Source organism: Cydia amplana, chromosome 16 (genome assembly GCF_948474715.1).
Source record: "Cydia amplana chromosome 16, ilCydAmpl1.1, whole genome shotgun sequence".
Classification (NCBI taxonomy): domain Eukaryota; kingdom Metazoa; phylum Arthropoda; class Insecta; order Lepidoptera; family Tortricidae; genus Cydia; species Cydia amplana.
This window is the reverse complement of record NC_086084.1, coordinates 6,720,402-6,744,996: the sequence shown is the minus strand read 5'-3', so window position 1 is coordinate 6,744,996 and position 24,595 is coordinate 6,720,402. Positions and strand designations below refer to the sequence as shown.

Here is a 24,595-nt window from a genome sequence, read left to right as displayed (position 1 = left end):
AACTTTTATATCCGCAAAAAACAAGTTTAAAACAATTTTATCTGATAATGCCCTAAATTCAAATTTAATGAGTAATCCATAATAATCCATATTAGCAAATCTTTTATTTTAGCTAACTGAAGTCTTTTCAACAGGGTTTTTTGTATGGTGTTCATAGAGAAATAAGCACTTTTGAAGAGGCTCTCCTCAACTATTCGCTTTATATACATTACACTCAACTGAGTACGCATCCGAACACAACAAATATGCACGTCGACACGTAATGTTTATGCAAAGTGACAACAAAGTTCATCTATTCTAATATTATTTCGAATACATACCATCGAGCAAGTCGATTATGAAAATAAGATGTCAATCTACAGACGACGCCACTAGGGCCCATTCGATATTGGTATTATGATCTGAGAATCGTCACGGCATGATGTCGGGAACTTTTGCTCATTCAATAAATTAGTAACTTTGCTTAGTTTGCTTTTAATAAGAATTATAAACCATACAAATTTTAGTATAGTAGTTTAATTATATATAACGGGTAGCCCTGTTTCCGCTGTAAAAAAAACTATTAAGTCTATACAATATTTTTTCAATGCATAGTTTTTTTTCATGAACTAAAGAAAATAGTACAAATAAGTCATCAAGTCATGATGCCGAATCCTCAGAGATCTAATGAAATTATGAGTAAACGAGTCTTTACAATGTTTTTCGTCACGTTACCTAGACCTAAAGCTTCGTCTCCATATCGCGCGGCAAACCATCGAACATTGGCTCGTGCGGCAGCCGCGCGCAATGGATACCGGGCGCATCGAGTTGGCTCGGGCGGCAGCCCGGTATCCATTGCGCGCGGCTGCCGCGCGAGCCAATGTTCGATGGTTTGCCGCGCGATATGGAGACGGGGCTTAAGAGTGTCACGTAATTAGAGTATTTTAAGGCGTTTAATAACGATAAAGTATTATTATAGCATCATCTATAAATTAAGTTAGACAAAAAATTGGGAAGTAAAAGTTCAGTACCAACACAACAGGAAAATATGACTATTTTCAGTTTCAGGTCCTAAAAATGTATGACACAATTTTAATTAGCAAGTCTTTCATGAACAAGATATTTTATATCATAGGAAAGTTTTATATTTAAATAACTTTTATAGCAAAAACTGTTATAAGTTATAACGTTAGTGATTAGGATTTGGATAACTTCGGCAATAGTTCGGTAAAATAATTTCGGAAATCGCAAACCTATCCAATAAAATACAAGCATTTTTCACTTTTACTTATATTTAAAGGCTTTGCTTATGTTGTTTGGTTAATCAGACATTTGCGATTTTCTAAATTATGAATTACATAAATTTCCGAAATTACGCTGACATTCCCCAGAACATAATTGTCATATTTTCACATTAAAAACAATTTTCCTTAATAAAGCCGGATTCGGTAGTAGGTAAGTAAAGTTTCCTATTTAAGAGTACAGTCCGGGAAGGGTCTCGTCGGTCTATGGCGTATTGTCCATAATGAGAATTTAATTGAGGGCGTACCAGCGTCGACAGATACGCTTAACTTCATTAGTCGCCCGCGATTAGGTTACCTAATGTAATTGCTCTGTTACACAATTTCGCGCTGATGTTTGCCAAAATTAACCGTTAGTGATGCCTTTTCGCAAAATCCATTAATTTGTGTATTAGAGTATGCGTCAATTTAGTATGAACAGCAATATAATGTTCATCATCATCATAACTTAAGAGCTTTGCTCTTGTCGGTGGAGTAATCGCCAATCATTCCTTTCTTGTGCCAGTCTTTTAATTTCCTCATACGATGTATCATTTTTTATTTGGCTAAGATAAGTTATTCTAGGTTTCCCTTCTTCTCTTGTCTTTTCAATCCTGCCTTCCAAGATGTTCAGGAAAAACCTATCATGCCGTATCAGGTGTCCTATTATCATCAATGTTAGTGAAACTATATTGTAACAGTGCTCTCTTATCGTACTATAATGTATTTCTGTGCGTTTACCTATTTGTCTTTCCTGTTGCTGATAGTTACAGAGAGACTCATGATCAATAAATACTACGTAGGATGCATTAAGCTCCAATTAGCCTTAATATTCAGGAGTTTTCTGCATCAATAACTCATATAAATTATTTGTCGGATTACAAGAATTTTACTTTTATATACTATGTTTTGGTAAATAATCGCATTATATTTTATAAAATCCGTTTAAACCTTATTGCGCATTGGCAAACTACAATACATTCAAGAAAACAACAATCTACAAGTAACAATTGACTAATCTCCCTCGAAATTCAAATTCACCGCTTACAAATCGTCGGACAAGGGAATTACTTGTGCTCAGTTCACGTGGTTTCAATTACCCGGAGCCCCATATTTCCCGTGGACAGGGACAGTGAGCGGCGATTAGCGCCGCGATCGCTGGCGCCGGCCGTCCGCCGCAGCCTCATTTGCATCTCGACACAGCGCCGCCGCCGGCGGACGGCTGCTATATTCTACTAAACAATGACTATAATTATCCGTGAAACGTACACTTTTATGGATAACTGTTTGCCGGTCGGTGCGTGATTTACAGCTCAACCGAATTCGTTTTATGATTTTAGCGGTTATATTTCCATGCTATGGTTAATACTTGGTTGCTTGGCAAATAAATAGGTTAAATTTTACAAGATAACCTTACCTTACCTATATTACTTTATATGAAGAGAACGAAAAAAAGTATTTTACTCAAGAAAGCTACGGAAAACTTGAGCTGAGAAAAATTTACATCTAAATTGTTAAGCGACTTAAAAGTCTATTTAATATTAAAAGTAATTTTAGTGAAACTGTGCCAACAAGTAACTTTCATAAAAATGATGAAAACAACACTCATTGAACACAAATCTGTCCTCCTAAGGTAAAAGGCCGTATTGTCAAAGAACACTATATGAAAATACGGCCTTTTACCTTAGGAGGGCAGAAATTATCTGCGGAAGTTTCACATTGAAATGTCAGGTGTGGTAAGAGGAACACTTGTCATATATAGCTGGTCAACCAAATATCCCTTCGCGCCTACATTTTTCAAATTTGCCGCCTTTTTCTACTGTCAAGATCTGGTTGACCAAGTATATTGTTCTTATTGGATACTCCGTGCACAATAAACTGAGTTCATATTACCCCGCCTGATTGTAAACCTACTTGAACTAGGCACAACTCGTGCTTCAAGATCTAATAAATTTATATTCCTCAACGCTACATACACGTATAATCACGTAGCAATGACAAAATATTGGAATTAAACATAATATTGATAAATACCAATGCAGACCTGCAAAAACTCCCGACACATAAAACCGTGGTAGGTAGCGGTAATTCCATTCACCGTGTCATGTAATACTCTTAACATCCAATATCATGCATATTCGCAATCGGATTCAGAATCCTCTTTGTGTATGCATCGGCATGGTGCTTGCTGTTCAAACAAAAGACAACATTCCAAAAAAATACCGAACATTTCAAAACGTTCATAAACAATTTTAACATCGAAGTAATAATTCCTGATGGCATTCATATTCATTGGATTTTGAGGTTTCCCATAGGAATATTGACAGATTGACTGTGAATTCTACAAAGTAAAAACATTTCAGGTGGGTCAAAAACATTTCAGGAAAAAGGTACCTTCTGTGGACAATACAATAAAAGTTAATGACCTGGGTACATATTATATATGTATCAAGTTTTTCTTATTTGAGTCTCAAGTACAGTACTGAAATAAAATGTATCCCTCCTGTAACGGTGCAGCCTAAACATTAATTAGCCTTGCATATTATATTGAATGTGTGGCACATATTTATGAAGTTCTGAAAATCTCATCAATATATGTATCTTTGAGCGCTGGCTACAAAAGATAGCAGGTAAGCTCTTCTGAGTGTTTACATGATTTACTGTGTTTTTTTCGTAAATACCCTTCGGTAAAAAGATAGTATAGTCGCGCGTCGAAGCGTAATTAACAACTGCGAACAGCCGTCATCGCGCATTGGTCGCACGCTCCGCTGGGCGCGATGTCGGCGACTCGCGCCGCGACGTTTAAACACATCGACGATTCATTAACTAGTGGAGTGGGTGTGTTCGAGGGAGGCAACAGGCGGACTCCAAAGTAAAGACAGGAAATAACAATATGTGTGTTTACATGAAAAGGAAAGTAGTAGTACAGTCACCAGCATAAATATATGACTGTGGGCAGCCGTGCAAAAATATCTGATGCTCCATTGGAGGCATAAGTATATGACGACACTACCTCGGTAAAAATATGTGATGCTTTGTGGCCGGCAAAAATATCGTTAGTCTGTATCCGCATAAATATCGGATCGGGTCGCTTTAAAAATATTTGACGACTCATAAAAATCAAAATTATGTGATTACTCTCATCTCGCATAAATATCTCTCCACTGGGAATGCAAATACATGGGATGGCAGACGGACCGCCTATATATCTGACACGAAATTATGAAATATGTCATCAATCGGCAAAAACGAACCATACCTGGATAGCATTAGAACCTTAAATTGTATGAAGTGATTTGACAATTCACGAAAAGAGTGCAGACTTGTCATTGCATATGTCTGTCTCACGTATTTCATTTGCAATTTTAAATTGTGACATAATAAAAAATCAGGTATACTTTTAATAGAAGATGTGTAATAAACCTCCTTCTTACATAAAAAAGAATGATGAAGAAGTCAACTTGTGAGACTGTGACAAGGACAAACAATAATAGCGCTTTCGCTGCTACTCCTACTGAAAGATACATAAGACTATCCCGTTCGGTCATTTCCCCCACCCCTCATGCCAGATCCAGTTATATACTAGATTCATGATACGTTCAAATTTACAAATAAATTATATCCATTTTTATTCCGTCAAATCGATGATAGAATATAATGTGAGACAGACATATACAATGACAAGTCTGCACTCTTTTCGTGAATTGTCAAATCACTTCATACAATTTACGGCTCTATACCAAACATGTATGGTTCGTTTTTGAAGGTCGATAACATATTTGTGATTTCCCAACGTGTCAGATATATAATAGGCAGTCCGTCGTCCATCCGATGTATTTGCTTTCACAGTGGAGAGATATTTATGCCAGATGAGAGTAATCACATAATTTTGATTTTTATGAGTCGTCAAATATTTTTAAAGCGACCCGATCCGATATTTATGCGGATACAGACTAACGATATTTTTGCCGGCCACAAAGCATCACATATTTTTACCGAGGTAGTGTCGTCATATACTTATGCCTCCAATGGAGCATCAGATATTTTTTCACGGCTGCCCACAGTCATATATTTATGCTGGTGACTGTACCATGAGCGGTTCGTCCAAAATCTTAGGCGTAGATTTGCAAGTTACCTAAATCAGACCACCAAAATATTAAACAAAACCGCTGTAGATTGATATGTTGTGAAAAACTGACTGGCCTAGCATCCACCGATGAAGGTGGTCTTACCAGCTGTCTTAGCACAGGGGCGCCGCGAAATAGACTACCCGTCTTTTTCTAAAATAACAAACAGACAAATACTAAAAAATCTAAAATTCTTTAGAGCTATAAGAGTCTTTAAATGTCAAAACTTAGATGCATAGGGTTTCCAGGTGTTGAATTCCTAAATTATTAAAAGATAAGCAACAATATCAAATACACAAGCAAATAAACGCAAAATCTCCAAACTGAGTTATAGGCTACCTAATACCGTGAGGATTACCTACATATTTAGCACAATGAGAGATCAAATCAGGCCCGTAAAGTTTTATGAATAAGGGGTTATATGTCTAACAGTAGACCGTGAATATACTCGTAGGCTGGTGAGGACGATTTAGGCTGGTAAACTAACTGAATTCACCACACTGATGCGTGTTAGTATGATTACCAGCGATGCTGCACTAGCTTGACATTACCGCAATTGGCGGCTCGTTGGGTGGTCGAGCTGTCAGCGGGTGTCATAAAACTGTAATGACTATAACGAGGCGAGATGTGCGCTGAACAAGTTTATGCTGTAAAGTTAAGTGACAGTTTATCGTTTACGGTCTGTTATTTAATTATTACAAGAGCGGCATTTCGAATTTTAAATTTCACTTCAATCTATTTTGACTGCAAGACTTGCAACGTAGCAGAAAATATCAGTCGACGATAAATCCTTGTATCGAAAAATTAAGTTTTTGTTCTGAGGTAACTTGTTTTTTCACTGATATATTGTCAGTACATTTTAATTAAGCGCGTATTGGTAGGAGGTCACGGTGAATTTTTACTGGTGAATTATAAAGTGAGTATAAATTTATTTTCCCCTTTCCACTGACACAGATAATTGGGCCCAGCCTAACCAGTAATTTGGCTGATCAAACTACACATACCAGTAATTGGAGTATTCGTAATAATTGTATGTAATTACCTATTACTTTCACATACTTATAAGACATATAATGAAACCTTGCAAGATAAATAAAATGTGTAAAATGTTTATACCTAAATTTGATTTAAGTAGTCCCCAAATTTACCTAGTCGCCTTCTATTAGATTGCAGCGGTGCAATATGTCAACAAAATCATCGCACAGAAAAACTTCAGTGCGTCACGCAGTCGCACGTTCCTTTCGACCATCGGTCATCACACGCGTAATTTTCATAACGGCAATAAAACGTGTCATATTAGTTGATATAAGAAAACTGACCTCGGGCGAGCATAAACCTCTAATCGAACCCGCTAGGGGCCGGGGGCATAAATCAGTCTCCCCTCGCTATGACGCCCGACGGAGCCTTCAATTTGGCACATCCTTAAAATGACACACGAGAAGGGCGCCCCTAACGACGCCGCCGCGTCAACTCTAGCGCCGCGCTTATAAATAAATCGCACACACATTACCGCTTCGGATTATCATTATTTACACGCGGATCGCTTTGCCTCTTATCATGCGTGGTCTCAACACTGACGTTATTTCAAATGCTACTTTCCGTGCCGTCGTGAACAAGCGAGATTTTTCAGCAAGTTATACGTATTATTACTAAAATGGGTGGGTAAACTAACAAGAAATAGGAAGTAAGATTACAGTTTATATAATTTACGACGATTTTAATATTGTAAGGTTTATTTGGGCACTAATGGTATAATAACTTTTACATATAATATTATTAATAAGTGTAATAACATTAACACAAACCACCAAAATAAAGCAAATTCATTCACAATAAACCCTCGAGTGAACAGAATAGCCTATCACTATTTTAGCGAGCTTACCTTAGCAATTTACTTTTATTGTAACTTGTTTATTTTAGTGGATCGAAATAGCAAAAGGTAAAATAACTCTATCAAGAAAACAATGAAAGGAAAAACAAGAAATAAGAAAATTAATTAGACTTATTGTGGATTTACTTTTCTAAATTCTAAATATAACCTTTACAAAGTAAACAACGGTTTGTTGGTACTACTATCCATTACTGGTGTACTTCGATCCATTATAAAAAGGAAAGGTATTCAACTCTGCAAATAAACAGATTTTGTTCTAAAAGGGACACTCCAGAAAGGGCTGGCGTAAAATGCGATGCTCTCTCTCTGAAGTATCTATATCTATAGTCAATAATGACGTTGGCTTGAGTTGTGCAAGCATGCCGTACGTAAAAGTAATCAAAAAGTTTTTCCTCGAGTTTTGTACGCTGTATGCGCTCACTTGCATTAACCAGGCGGTCTAGCATGAGTTGCGTTCTCGCGCGCGACTCCATACATCTGGCGCGACTTCAAGTATGGAGTTGCGCGCGAGAACGCAACATGACATTTAAATCTAATGTCAGCCGTTTAGCCAAAAGTAAACCTTCCTTTTATGTTCAAGTTAGAAGTAACGAGTGACCGGTGGAACGAAATTGACCTCTTCAAAATAACACCTGTTTCCCAACTCTTTTATTCGGCGCTAGTGACAGGTTCGGTCGTGTTGATAGGGTCATCCAAGCCGGGGTTATCGATCTGATAGGTCCCGAGTGCGTGTCGTCGTCCGCGGGGAAAGCAATCAGGGCGGCGTCGTAGACAAACTGTCGGGGCGGACCTTAATTGGCGGTCCAAGAGATTTATATTTATGCGGGGAGACCGCTCGTCACGCGGTGCCCGCCCGATTTCACACGACCGCAGGAATCGCAGGATCAGACCCTCCAAGTACCGATACGCCGACAAACTTTTCTTTGATAACTGTTCAAACATACTATAATCATAGACTCTAAAACTTTATTTCTGGTAAAACCTCCGAATTGACCAAAGCTCCCAACCATGGATCAAAATTAACTTATTTTTTTTAGTTTAGGTGTGCCTTTTAGTGTATGTTTTGCAGTTCTAAGGCAATGTATGTTTATAAATGGAAGAAAAAACTCGGGAGTAAACCAAAGGGAACATTGGTTTTGATATTTAATTTTCATTTGAACTTGTGGACCATAGTTGCAGTATTGGACTAGGTATAGTAAGGAACCGTAAATCCTTACATATGAGGCTGTGAACATTATACCTAATTCATCTTCAGATACAGGCTGAAAAATACATACCTACCTGTATAATAATTAATATGCCTTTGTGCTCAGTTAGTGCCCAACATAAGTACCTATTACGTAAATAAAAATCATTCTCACCTGTCATTCCTGTTTTATTTAGAGGGTGAACCTGAGCCTATGAGATTTCAAATATGAAATAAAGGAAGGTAAAGTAACAAGAAGGTAGGTAATACAAATAGCGATAAAGAAAAGCGTAAACAAAAGTTAAAACTGCACTGAATATGTCTTCGTCGTTTTAATTAGTCTTTGAAAATGTAAAGCAAAATTAATTTCATACTTTGCAAGCAACATAATGTCCGCCTTATTAAATTTAATCAAAATTGTATAATATTTCAATAAAAAGACTGTACGAAAATTTCCGCTACATTTGTATAAAGGACAGAAGTTAATTAAAATGTTGTGAACTTAATGAAATGATGCATTATTGCACGGATAGCCTGGCGAGAAATGTTTTCACTGTCGTATGATACATAACGTTACGCAGAAATTAAATCATCGGGTCTGTGTTTTATACCAGGTATCTGTAGTTACGAAAGGCTTATGAAATATTTAAAGAGTTCCCCGTACATGGAGTACGTAGTAGGGATATTGCATTTTCTGTTTTTATTGGATCACACTAATTTGTCGACAAAGAAGCCTGAGCAGGCAGGTAGCGAGGCAGATTTAAATTAACAAAGACCTTTCGCTCACAACGCCATTTTCAAGAATTTTATTTAAATATTCAGAGCGCTTACCGTTTACCATATGCCTTTTATAAGATTGTATATAATTTATTAGTCGGAACATCAAAAAGGGAAGTGCTCTGTAAATAAATTGGCATTTTTTTCTCGCAAGCGACCACATTAGGGCTTTTTCTAAAATAAATATCGAAAACCCGATTCTTTCAAATCTGGACATTCTTGGGCTCATTCTACTCAGAATCGACAGCACTCTCCATCCTACCATTAAAAAAAGATGTCCCAAAATGTCCATTCCATTACGTCACGTTTTTAGTATGAGAAAAATTTTCACTTGTATGTAACGTGACGTAGTGGAAATAGTGGAATGTACCATTTTCATACAAAATTTTGGGACAATTTTTTTTATCATCAGGATTAAATATGCCCATTAAACTTAGTGATTAGATTTTAATGAAGAATATTTTCCATCCTATATCCAGTTACAAGTGCATTTTACTGTGGCTACGCAGAATATTATAAAATTATACAATGAGTAAATATACAACCCATTCAACTAATTATTAGAAAGTAACCTACTAAGTACTCTACAGTTCACAAATAAAACTTACAACAAAATAGCATAGGTACGTATTTAATAACCCCACGGCAAAGCCCTGAATAGTTCTCAGCCTGATAATTGGCATATCCAGTAAAGTATTAACGAAATAGGATCGCCTCGTCGACGGGCAGGTGATAATGAAATTGTTCCGAGCTGGCCATCATTAATGAGTGTCGACAGCTGATGGCGCGTGTGTCGTCAGCTATTGTCAGTGTCATCGCCGGCTTGGTGCTCCCGTAACTGCAGTGTCACGCGCATCTCGTGTAACTTTAAAAGTTGAGTTTCGAGATAATTACGTTTAAAGTTTTAAAGATTCAAATGCTGTTATCGTTGACGGTTCATCGTAATTTTTTAATTTTTTCTAATCTACATGTAGGAAATATGGTCACAGAATAGGATCTTTAATTTTTTTTTCGCATAATTGAATAGTTTTCATTTTATTCGAATTAAATGGTTCCGCATGACCAACTCTTCCATACTATGACGGTCACACGAAGTCATGTAAGTCAAGTTACATGACATACGCGTGATCAGACGTGCCACGTATTAAGCGAAATAATATTGTTGTCGTATAAACCAAGCGCTCGGCCAGTCATGCCTAAGTTGCCTAACTCCGGTAACTTAAGAACATAATTATATAATGCAACTCAAGTTAACCGAGTTCTGTCTGACGTCATCGGCAAAAAAATGAAGTTACATGAGTTAGGCATATGCTTTTCTCAGTAAATAATGAAGATTCTCAAAATGTTATTTTAGAAGATATATATTTAATGGTTTTTAAGACGATTTAGACTGGTTACCCGTAACTCATGTAACTCGACTTAACGGAGTTTGGCGTGACACGGCAGCGTTCTGTTCTGCATACGGTACTTCCATTACAATAAGTACATTACTCGCAGCGCAACTTGACCGAGCCAATATACAAAGCCGATGTCAAAATAATATGAAATTGACATGAATTTTTAAGTAGAATCGGCCTCTCGGCGCCCTACGCTTGAAAGTGTCCAGATAAACAACAAAACTGTTGCTCAACTGCCCACGCCTCCTTAATCAAAAGTCCTCCGAGCACGAAGCAATTTGGCTGACCGTCCGAGCGGCCAATAAGAACGCTATTAAAACAAGCGCAAATAAGGCGAATTGAAAACGGCACCGTCCTCTCGGGTGGCTGCGATTCCTAGCCTTGGAAAAATACGTCTGGACCTCTAAGCTAGTGTATAAACGTATAGCATATACAGGGTGCTTCCTGTAACAGGAGCAATAAATTAAACTAAAGGCTGTACTCCTCAAACTGACCAACATTAGTTCTGCAACTTTTAAAAATTATGAATCCTTTAGACTTCCTCTTTTTCATACAAAATAAATATTGCCTTCAATGTACGCTAACATCAGTGTGTTTGACGTTGCTTATCACGCTTTAAACATAACAAAATTTGCAATACATTGCGTCTTAGAATAAACTTAAAAGTGTAATAAAAATGAAAACATGAGTTATTTTCAAAAGTTGCTGAACAAATGTTGGTCAGTTTGAGAAGTACAGCCTACAGTTTAATTTATTGCTCCTGTTCCAGGAAGCACCCTGTATAGGTATATATGTCATGTATTAGGGATACAATATTGGAAATATCTTGCGAGAGGACCGAATGGTGAAAACGTGGAGGTCATTTGTCCAACAGTGGGACACTAAAATAGGCCAATAACAAACGAGAGGTATTCAGAATTCTAAAATATTAACTTATTCTCAGCAATTAAATACTGATGTGTGATTAATGATTATATATTGATACTTATGTTATTTCTCGCAGTGCATCGTACTGTGTTAACACAACATGAATCTAGTATTAAACTGGATTGGGCATGAGTGGTGGGGATAACTGACAGAACGGGATAGTCTTATGTATCTTTCAGTAGGAGTAGCAGCGAAAGCGCTATTATTGTTTGTCCTTGTCACAGTCTCACTTTTTTTTTATTCCCCACCAGTATGCGTATAGCGTCGCATTGCGTATGTTTTGTCCCTCACGGAGGCATGCGTAGACCACTTCTATAGGATGCTACCTTCTATGTAACACAACGTTACTTTCAAAATCTGAACGCCACATTAACGGCCCGATTCGAGCAATGTTTATAAGAAGTTTCTGACGGTTTTGATATCGTACCGCTGTGACTTAATATAAGCATTGTCCAAATCGGGTCGTAAATCGCTACGCAGCGCTACGCCGTAGCGCGTAGCCTATATTTCCTGTTACATAGGAAAGAACCACGTTTCATTTACACCTCACTCCTTTGTATCAAGTCCTTAATTGAAAATAAACTTTCATTACTCGTTCTATTAGAATTTCCTCCTTTTAGTAAATGTTAAATTATTTTGGTTGTATTTATTTATATACTGAGACGCAGATAGTGAATACTGAATAATAATTATCTATAAGCCTCTGTGTTGGAAAAGCAAAAACCGAACATACCTTATTTATATAGTAGCTAGAGCTTTCAAAGTCCCAGTCTTATTTTTGCTCTTATTATACCTACTATTCCGAGAATAGAAAGAATGGCGCAATATTTCAATGGAAAAGGTTTTGTTGTCGTTCTCTTACCCCTATTAGAACTAAAAATCGCTAAGGGATTTCTAATTCTGCATGTTATTTACGAACTACTTATAGTCTGTGCGGAAAGAGTCGTGAGTTGTATGGGATCCAATACATTCTACATCTTTCCACATAGACTCTAAATATGTAATGTTTCCAATTCGAGTTCGTATCAAAGTACGAAAGACTTTTAACTATAATAGTGACGCTTTTGTGTCCGAGTTAAATAATAATAACCCTATTAACGCCTTTTTTCCTGTGGCAAAGTTAGAGCAGTTACATAATATGTAAGCGATATTAAACTTTCGTGAGACATATTTTAAACTGTTTAGACGACACGACAACGGTTTCACTCACTTGAATTTTTAGTCAATATTGGCGACATGTTTCGGGCCTTTCGGGGGTCCTTCCTCAGGCTCGAGTGCTCGAGTAGCGACTAAAAATTCAAGTGAGTGAAACCGTTGTCGTCGAAACATTTTATAATATGTAAGCAATATAATTATGGCTTTTAAAAAAAGTTATATAATAAATTTCTGAAACATTTGAAATAAAGCAACACTTTTACCCTTTTTATATACGACAAAAGGATCTGGCCAAATATAATGGATGTATTTAAGAGTATCGGTGATAATTAATAGTGATATTTAGCCACAAAATGTGAAGCCACCTATCCTATTAAAATGGAAAGACACAATTTACTTTCAATCGACGAGAAAAAAAAGATTAATATTTCTTGTACTCGCTAGTTTTCTTAGACTTACCTCAGCCAGTGTCTCTTGGCAATGGCGGTGTGACAGCAAATGGCGTCGTACTGGTCAGCGATCCACACGATCAGTATAATGTAGAAAGCCGTAGTTGTGTCGTTGAAGAACTCCGACATTATAGCCTCCATGCCTGGGAACAAAATTACATATTTTTAATTCGAGAAAACACAAATTACCACGTGACTAATTTTGTGATGGTTCCATATTTCGATCGGTCGGTAGGTAGGTACTTAATTAATAAAATAAATTGTTAAGGTCCAAAGTCTATTGAGAACCCGACTCGATTTTGCCTGAAACAACATGAAACCCTAAAATTACATATATCTGTTCATAGATTAGACGCGAAATTCCAAGACGACGTCAGTCTGAGGGCCCGATTCGGATTTTGAACTAGACATCTATTAGATGTCTATTAGACATCACCAAGATACGATAACGATATTTTTAAGATCTAGCCTGTCAAATTTGACATTTCCGCGATTCTGTAGATACTCTTGAACGATTTCCACAAGATATTATTACGATATTTTAACGTAAACGTGACATTTGTTGCCCGAATAGAGCTGCAAAAGAGAACTAGTTGAAATCTAAACTACAACGTATCTAGTACATATCGTATCGTTCTCTAGTCTAGAACGGATCTTGATTTCCGAATACCGCGGTGAAGCTCCCGTCGCCACCGTTAAGGATCCGCACCGAATCTACTTTATTAAGCGCGTTAGCCGGTGCAGCGGCATCGCATTAAACATGGGGTCATGTGTGGGAGTCACCGGAGCCCGAGTCAGACTAATTAGGTGTCGACAATTACGCACTAACGACCGAAATCCGAGCCGGGCCCCGGCGCGAGCTTATTAACAGCGTAAGTCCTGTGTTACGATCACTTGCTACCTCACGCGAGGGTGCAACAAGAGATAACTAGTCTAGCTGTGGACTCGAGATCCGTAACAATTACGCGAGATCGAAAATCAACCTTATACTGGTCGGTCTCAGACGATCGCTCGCCTGAAACTTGTATGAATTAGGAATAACGTTTCGGGACCGAGAGCGACCCGCGATCTCGCCCCGTCTGAAGACACTGCATTTTCACACGAAAATTCAAACCTGATTTGGAGTTATTGCGTTTTAATTAGCAGATTATATTCTGTAGACGTTATTTCGAAACGGATATGAAAGTACAACACTATCTTCTTTTTCAGCGAATTGGCCGAATATATGTAGGTAGATTCCGATACACGTGCAATGATACGATTGCTCTTGTCAAAACATTTTTGGACCTGAAAACAGCTCAATCCCTGGAAATTTTAAGCTGATTCATAGAATTATTCAACAAAAAAATGTGTGTGTGTGTCAGCTCCGACGCACAACTGGAGTTTACTTTAGTTACCTACTTAGTTTACCGAGAATACTTGCGAAAATAAGATTCGTGGAATTCGTATTGTTAATTCAAACTAAAAACACAATGCATGTTTAAACTTATACAAAAAATACATCAGAATAGGTACAATGTGACATTGAGGTTGGTGGCAAAGATGTCTCAGGAAGATAAATGACGATAAACGGTTGGTCATTAGACGTAGTATCATATAAAAGGACCGTTAATGCATAGAAATATGCCAAAATAATCATTTTAGTTTATTAATAACGATGTAACATTTTATCAATTATCATAACTGAACATTATGGTACTAAAACGCCGCTTCGATTCTTGTTATATTTCTTAAATACCAAACGCATTTATAATCTGTTATTAAACTCGAAATTTTCCATAGAAATCCCAATACTGTTTAATGTAAATAAACTGTATTAATCGTCGCGACAAGGTTGTTGCGTCCCAGCTTTCCACGGGCATATTGTTCATAATGACACAAACACACAACACGGGTGAGTATACATCCCAAATATCATGAGGATATAACTCGATACGAAACCTGCAACTGTCCGGCGGCGGGCGCCGACGCTCGGTCGGTGCCTACTTTATTTGCATTTTGATGAGAATGATGAGCGTCGACACTGATACAATAAACACGGCAGGGCGACCGGGAGCCGGCACGACACGCCGTCGGCCCGACTTCGGCGACGTTTAACTGAATCATATCTAACAAGGGACATTTAATTATTTGGAAGTTGGGGACGTGTCAAGCGGACATACAGACGTGAATGACGAATAAGGGGTCTATGTTGTCACCAATGGAATGATTCAAACGATTGGAATTGCACTCCGATAAGACTAAATATTGGCAACAAGATAAAATGGAGAAATCATTAATAATAGTATTCATAATATTCCCGAATGAAGTTATTAGTCGTTGAACAATAAGACCTAAAAGGTGAGTCTGCAGACACCGGTAGAAAAGCAAGTAAAATCATGGTGTTACGATGCCCCGTCTTGATTGCTAGTATCTCTCACTCAATTATTGTATATGCGAGAGAGGTGGACAGACCTTATTTGGACATGTCATTTACTTATATGAAGCTATATAGATTCTACCTATAACATATATTGGTCCTTACGAATAGGCTATTTCTGGCCTTACCGAAAATGGCTACTGAACAAAGATACAAACATGCGCTTAAGCAACCCTCCATCGGCAGTCGGGTGATGACATGTGAGTTGACGTAAGCTTTACTGATAAATTATCAATTTGTCTGCGGGTAGATGCGTACCGGTCCCGAGCATCACAGTCCGCAAATGGGGTGCGACGGAGCGTAAGTGTGACGGGAGTCACCGGCCGTTACCTATTCAACAGAGCATGCGACGTAATCCTAGGCGAGACGAGTAAACAAATTACCCGGGCCGAGTCGGGCCGGTCGACGTGCCGTCCGCTATTAATTTTAATTCCGGCGCGGGGCGAAGATCGCCGAAGATGGGTGAGAGGCACGCGCCGAACATCAGCCCCTGTCTCGAGTCGGGCGATAGAAAACTTGACAACCCGATCAAATTGACTTTAGTAATTAGGATTTCATATAAATTAAATACATACTGTTTACTACAATTTGTTAATTTAGTATACCTACATTTAAAAAATCCAAGTTGTTTAAAATATACGCTTGTACAATATATGTGCATCAGTAATTTTTGTATACAGTAGTAAGATTGGATGGACCTGTAAGACTTTAAGGACCTTCGAGGAGGAAACCAGAGGTCTTGGTTGTTAACCACCCAGGTTTTTGCCAATAAGGTCCTCAAAATCGAGGTACAAAATATCATTTGATAACCATTATCAGTTGCTGTTTGGTGAAGGATAAGGTTGTATGAAGTGAACGCCAAGAATTTAAAGGTGTGTGTGAAGACCCTAATTAGCATTAGGCTAGGGTGGCGGCTATATCCGAATCCTTTTTGTGCGAGTAAGCTAATGCCAAGCAGTTGGATGAATGCAGGCTAGTCATGATTTTAATTTATTTGAAATAAGGCTAATTACATTTCATAAGATCGTTACCAAAACTAATCGGAAATGCTAAAGATCTATACTTGTTTATCGTACATACCATATTGTTCAGACAAGAAAAAACGAACACCAAATTGCGCATTATGAATTTATTATTCCAATTTCAGCAGCTCGACACCTTTTAGATTTTTTCCCCTTTCACTTAAATTCTGTCTGCGGCTAAGACTTTTATCAGTTGTTTTACTTGGGGTTATTGAAAATTTAAATTGGATTTGAGTTTATGACCCGGAAATATTTCCTTCGCTGGAAATAATTATTTGCATTGCGGTTTCACTTTGGACAACAATAACAAACTAAAAATGAAAATTCTAGATTATTATATTGAGTTTCTCTCTCTCTCTTTATCTTTTAACTTAGCGCTCCAGCAAAACTAGTTATATTTTTTAACTGTAAGAACAGTCTCTTTCGCATGTGACATCTGCCACCATGTCGGATACTGCATTATTTAGATTGGTGTAAATAATGCCTGTTTTCATCCGATTGTCGGTCAGCATCCCGTCCACCTTTTTCCGATATTTAAATTAAAATAATGAGATATAATTCGAATGCAGAATAGCGTCCCGGCATGTCAATATCAGGTAACCGGCAGGTGGTCCAGGCTTGCAAGCGACGGACAGCCGATCGAGCCCGGTCCGTACACACCAATCATGTCATAATGGACCAGAGAAGCAATTGTGTTTTTGAACTCACGAATGTTCTTCGTACTTTTCACCATGTGGCCATCTGCTCGATATGTGTTTATAGGAATTAAGTGCGAGCATCAATTCGGTGGTCTTTCCGGTTTTTCCCATATTGCCTTAGATGGTGTATCCCTACCAGTCTGCTCTGACTTCCGGTACCTTGGGTCATTGATTCAAGGTGACGGAAACATCGACCGTGACGTGAAAAATAGAATAAATGCGGGATGGATGAAATGGCGACAGGTCTCTGGAACAACTTGCGATCCACGAATGCCCCTTAAACTTAAGGGGAAAATCTACAAGACGATCGTGAGGCCTGTTGTAATTTATGGATCAGAATGCTGGGCGACGAAAGTGGCAGATGAAAGAAGAGTGCATGCAGCGGAAATGAGACTGTTGAGATGGATGTGTGGAGTGACGAGAAAGGATCGGATTAAGAATGAGTATATAAGAGGAAGTTTGAAAGTAGCACCGGTAACGGAAAAGATGAGGAGTAGTAGGTTAGCATGGTATGGGCATGTAATGAGGAGGGATGAATGTCATATAGGCAAAAGAATGTTAGGGATGAACGTATGGACAGAAAGCGGATGGAAGACCCAAAAAAACGATGGATGAATTGTGTGAAAGAGGATATGAGAAAGAAAGGAGTGAGTGCTGAGGTGACGCAAGACAGAGGAGAATGGAAGAGAAAAACATGTTGTGCCGACCCCACATAACGTGGGATGAGGGCAGGAGGAAGAAGTGCCAGCATCAATATGAGTGGGCTAGGTGAGAGTATGAGAACGTAATTTACTTTCTATACATCTCATTTGCACAAATATGCGAGTACGAGCGAGATGTATAGAAAGTAAATTACGTTCTCGACGGCGTTTATGTCATTGCCAAACTGATGGTAGCCGTACAGGGGCCGAAGCCAAAGGACAATCGAAAAGTAGAAATTTATCTGGATGACAGATGCAACGAAAAGTGACATGATCTACTCAATACATTAAGTTGTGTCTATGCAGCATTTAATTACTTTGTATGAAGAAAAACTATGCCATATGGTTTCCTTAATTGTACTGAGCCATACCCCAAAGTTAACGGAGTTTAAAAAACACATTTTAAAAATAGACACTGAATCAACAGTTTTCAGTGTCCTATTATCATTGTAATTTAATACGTCAGTATCAGCCACGCCAGATGGAATGACAACCTTTTATGCAGTTGCCGTAGGTAGACGCCCGATTGTTTATGTTGCAAAGGCGATGCACATTTCAGCTGAATATCTGGCGATGACAATATTAAGGTTTGCAAACTTTATACAAAATACTACTTAAACGCATAAAAAGCGGGTCATTTTGTATACAATTTCCGCACAGAGTTTTTAATTTTTTTTTATTTTACTAAATCTTACAGCTATGTTTACAGTTTCCCAATGCGATAGTGTAGGCAGGCTATCAACATTTAAAAAAATATCCATTTACATAGGTTTGAAGTGTAATGTGAGTATTGGGTGTCTTTAGAAAACGATTGTTTGTAAATTCAGTCAGCCCAGTTTAAATGTTAGATGTGACTTTATAAAACGAGTATCATCCATAGTTGTCGCAATACGTAAGGTTTCGAACAAGACGCGCGAGAGAGTGCACTAAGCTCAAGTGCAATCCAAGACGAAGTAATATAAATTTTCCAAGGTGAATACAGAAATGCACACAAATTGTTACTTCTTACTTCCAGGGGTTTAATCAAGGGGGACACCCGCCGCGTTCGCCAGCATCCGAGCTTCCTTGAACTTGGCGCAAATTGAGAATAATGGAGCCCGTACGCCATTTTAGGGTTCCTTGGAAAAATATAATCATCGACATCGTGTTTGCTTTCTCTTCGCGGAAAGCAATAAAGGGAATTACTTCGGTCTTTCGTTTTTAACTTTTTAAATGTGCAAACTACTCCATAAATTGTAAGTTTCTTGTTTACTTTAATTAAGCCCGTGGATGTAATTTTTGTTAACACACTGTATCTGTATTTGGAGAGAGCTTAATAAATAGTTACTGTAACTGGTTATCAATTTTAAGGACATAATACAAAGGAGACGGGTAATGTTGGAATCTTTAAATACTTACCCATTAAAACATTATTTCAAAACAAAATCGACACCTTAAATAATGTTGTACAAAAAAATCTGTGAAGCCATAATACCCGACAACATGTACGAGGGTTAAGATAATGACCAGCTGGCTACTATGTTTCATCATTGAAGTGTTATAAGGCAATAACCATAAAACGAGTAAGCTTATTAACACATTTTCGTGCCAATAAACCCTTGTACTTGCATTATCACAGAGCTTCATCCTTACGGGTGAAAACTGAACCTTATTACATCGTACTTTAGTAATGTAACTAAACTAAATCAGCCTCATAAAAGGCAGTGAACAACGGAAGCCAGCTACACATTCATTTACTTACCTGCCTTCTTTCCAAGGCACTGTCAGATTCAAACACAGAGACAAATCTTAGCTAAACACTAAACAGTACTTAAATACTTAATTGCTACGTTTTTACCTCCAGATTTTAGATCACGCGAGGGTTTAATTTTACGGGGCCAAGTCATTGAATCACTCCCTTAGGATCTGGATCATTAAGTGGGTAAATGGTTAATGAAAATAGAATGAGCACTAAACATCGAAGCGGAATTTCGCCAGTCACCTAGCCGTCATTAAATGTCGTTATCGTCGCGATTAAGTTAAGAAAACAAACTTGGCTGGAGGGCGCGGGGGCGTCGCGAATAATAATCTCAGTTTACGACAGGAGCCGAGTGAATCAATAAAAACACTAATAATGCACAGGCGTAATCCGGCCGTGCAGCGCGATTACCGACACTAACGAGCTCGTAAAGACGGATCTCCGATGCAAGGCTTAGCCGAGCCGAAACATTAAAACGCGGGATGGGGCTACGGGTCTATGTGCGCTGCACTATTCTGATTACCTCTACTCCACAGACAAGACATCCTCTAGACTGAGCATAGTAACGCTACCCCCTCTGCCACTTATACGATAGTTTTACTCCATCTTCGAGTCAATCCCATGCCGTGATTGGTCCGTGTCTTTGAACGGACCAATCACGGCACGGGATTCGCTCACCTCGTCCCCCCGCACCCCCGTATTTTTGGCAGCATCGGTTTCATGAAACAATTGCTCTAAACTCAGTCTAGAGGATACCTAGTCTATTCTCTACTCACTCTGAACGCAATAAGTTTAATCCATTAGGTATTTCTAAACTGAACCTGATATAAAGTCACGTAACACGCTGTACGCGTTATTCGGATAGGAAATAAACACTGCACCATAGTATAATAAAACATGGTCTTCTCTTCCCAGAGTGACACAAGCCTACGTCACAATAACATTGCCACTTTATGTAGCGCTATTGCATATTATTATATAGCGCTGTCGCATGATGACGTAGGCTTGTGTCAGTCACGTGGTCGGAAGAGAGTACCACGCGGAGTATATTATTATACCATGCACTGTTACGTAATTTCATGCATTTGAGCTTTCGCGAGCCTTTAATAGAACTTAAACTAATATTTCCCCAAAAATAATGGTTTAAATGATTTTTAAATAAATTGTTTCTGGTTCCCGTTAGCTGTGATTGGCATGAATGCTTACATGAAATACGAATAGCAATTATTTAACGCCTACGTTACGATATTTTGATCAAATATACGTTTATTTTGTTTCCTGGTTATGACAATGCTTTGATCCATGCTTTCTGACATTTTTTCATGCAGTGTTTCAGCTTTGTTGCCCGTAAAATATACATATATACTATCTAGTTCAAATCACTTACTGCCGTATTCGAACTTCAAGATATTCACAAGAGATGACACGTACTAGATCCATTCTAGATACGTTATAGTTTAGATTTCAACTTCTCTTTTGCAGCGCAATTCGGGCAACCAATGTCACTTTTACGATAGATCGTGTTAGATATTTTATTAGATGTGAATTAGATCTCTAAGTAATATCTTGTGGAAATCGTTGAAGAGTATCTACAGAATCGCGAAAATGTCAAATTTGACAGGTTAGATCTTAAACATATCGTTATCGTATCTGGGCGATGTCTAAAAGATATCTAATAGATGTCTATCACAAAATCCGAATCGGGCCCTTAGTTATTCTCATTGCAGTAGGCAGATTACATATTTGATGTGTTAGAAAATTCATTTAGGTGTGCGCTAAGTTTCTTAACCATCACTTAAAAAGAGCATAATTACCCTGTGCCAAGAACTGCTCGTTGAATACAGAATCCGTTTTCTAAAAACATTTAGGATATTCATTAGTAATCGAGTTAAATTCCCTTAACACGAACATATTTTGTCGCTGCGGAAATGAGGATATTTAAAAGATCCCAATTTAAAATGACTTTATAAATCGGGGACCGAATTATGAAAATACAGTTTGCTCATGCATTGTATCTTCCGTTGTGCTGCAGCTCTGCATAGATTAGACGACGCTGCATTAATCTCGTGGAGCGGAGGACACAATAGGCTTTATTAACATGCATGCGCCTGGCCCGATACAAATTGCCGATGAGTCGCCGTATTTGTGTGGCAAGACGCCGCCCGGCCGGCCTGGCGTGTAATAATGTCGCAGCCGTTTACCCTGCCTTTAAGATTGGATGGTATAGTCATAGAGAAATATAATAAGACAAGAGTGCTCACTCCATACATCAGTTAGACTATTAATTTCAGTGTCTACATCTAGCATCGAGTAGCGGAACTATCAGTACTGCTACTTGACAATAGATGTAACACCGACCGGAAAGTCTTATCTCAACAGCATAAGACTTTCCGGTCGGTGTTACATCTATTGTCAAGTAGCAGTACTGATAGTTCCGATACTCGATGCTAGATGGTAATAGTCTTTTTGGTACTAAAACTGATGTATGGAGTGAGCAATCTATGTATTTTTTTCTCTATGGTATAGTGTAGAATCCGCCCTCGAATACATTGACACGACAATTATCAGCCTATCATGCACATATGCAACTCAACCACCTCACTCGAGAAAAGAAAAAAAACTTTCTCCCGTATAACCAACTCTATAGAAAGAAGTTGAACAGAGTTACGAGTACAATTATGAAGAAATAGCAGCAACTAATATTCTCAACGACTAATATTTTTTGTTTCAGTTTATTTGGGACTTATCTAGAAAAAACATCTTCAATCAATCAACAATCAATTGCTTATAAACCTATTATATAATACAAAATCTCGTTAATAGGTACTCAAATAATACTATAATAATTAGGAGTAAACAGTTATTAAGGATTATTATTAGCAGGCCCCCGCCGCTCGAGCGGAAGACTCAATCATTAGACCTGTTGAAGAGGTTAATTTCGATAATCCGCTTTGCCGTTCACCTAAAATCTGGCCATCTAATGCCTTTGCTAGCCAAGTCGTGGCGCCCAAACGCTCAGAAACTTAAGCGTAAATGGAATGAGGCCTCGCAATCCGTAACAGCTAGACGTTGCAAGAATGTGTACATATATTGGTTCGCTTGAACCTTTGATCGGCTTGCGCTTTAAGCGATTGGAATACCAACCTTGCTCTGAATTACAGTGCAACCCTTGCGAGCCACCGGTAACCATTGAAGTGAATAGCCCGATGCCATCCCATATTACCATGATTAGAATGAACGAGACAGTGCGATGGTAGAGTGATGTTAGTTATTAGTTAATAGCAAGCTAAACTTGAGCAGATTAGAGTCATCACTAAGTTACACAGAGGTAAATGCGTCAACTAAGATTAATGTAAGAGCTTTGTAATAGGTATTCGTCGTACGAATATAAATGAAACAAAATTTGCAGCTAAAATACGTTAATTTTTTTGTTCTGGGTGGACTAATTGGAAAATGAAATCAAATAAACAAAAACAAACACCCCTTAAAAAATCTCCAGCATACCTTTAATATATGAATGTGAAAGCATACATAAAAATTGTGACGATCAACGAAACATTCCTAAAAAGGGTGTGATACCCGAGCACCTAGCCAAAATAGAAAGCGTCCATCCGATATCAGCGATTGAAACCGTTCAATTTAGGGTCCGAACATTAATTGGGGCAACGCTTTTACAAAGTGCTAATGAAGAAAATAGATCAGTGAGGCAGCCCGATGACGGCCCCGCGGCTTGCCCGTGATAGCCTTTAGGTTGGGGCACAATGGAGGCTGATTTGTAATGTATTGACAAGTAATTAGTTACTTATATTACCAATATTACCAACATAGTAATCTTGTGACATTATTCGCATGCTTAGCGAATTTCTAGAAAAGTATGACTGAAAAAGTGGTAATATAAAATGAGTTGTTAATACAAAAACTTTACCAAAATGGAGTTTACAATGTGAATGCGTTTCAATATTTTATTGTGCGGATCTGAGATATCAAAACAGATTAGCTGTTTTAAATAACAACAATGACATTTGAATCAAAATAGAATATTCGGTTATGTTAAAGTTCCAACTCACATTTTTTTCTCTATTAAGCATTGCTATAGATAGACACAAGTAAATAGAGCAATTGGGTTTATCTTGAAGTGACTCGTGTACCGTGTAACTGCAATATCAACATTTTACTGACATCGATGAAAATATATCAGTTTTACCGATGTCAGTTACCAGTTAGTTTTTAGGGTTCCCATAATTATTCTACATTTTACTCAACTGACGGGTGAAGTCAGGTGAAGCAAGATGCTCGATAGCTGACTTTGGAGGCCACTCAGTGTGTTCCAGGCATGCCGTTCCGGACATGCCCCGCGGTCAAATCAACATTTGCCGACGGATCGAATTACCGCGGCGCGTCAACGTAACGTAATTGATTCAGCGTCCGGCGGGCGCCAGCACTCCTTTTTGTCTCCGTTCCGGAAAAAAAATGCGAATTTCACCACTAATTCAATATCCGCACGCTTTCCGGTACTTTTCGCGGCGGCGCGGGAAAATAAAATCGCTTTACTTATTTTGCATATTTTAAATAATATTTTCAGTACTTGCGAATAAACAAGCACCTGAATATGTTGGATATATTTATTGGTATCGATGGCTTTTAAGAACAAGTAGTTGAGTGTGTGTTATTTAATATAACTCAGACAAATTAAAACAGACTAACGTTACTATGTCATGCAAATACAATGCTCAAAAATAATCATTTTGACTTTATTTAAATAAATAAATAAATAAATAAATAAATATTAGAGGACATTTTACACAAATTGACTAAGCCCCACGGTAAGCTCTAGGCTTGTGTTGTGGGT

General features: G+C 38.1%; 1 protein-coding gene across 2 annotated transcripts in view; it reads right to left on the bottom strand.

The window, feature by feature from the left end:
• The window catches only part of LOC134655496 (membralin), a 117,108-nt gene that overhangs the window by 31,696 nt on the left and 60,817 nt on the right, over window positions 1-24,595 (bottom strand). For both annotated transcript variants that reach the window (XM_063510963.1, XM_063510962.1), the window contains one exon: window positions 13,179-13,311. In XM_063510963.1, the coding sequence (XP_063367033.1) occupies window positions 13,179-13,311 (133 nt within the window). The remainder of the gene's footprint in view (window positions 1-13,178; window positions 13,312-24,595) is intronic.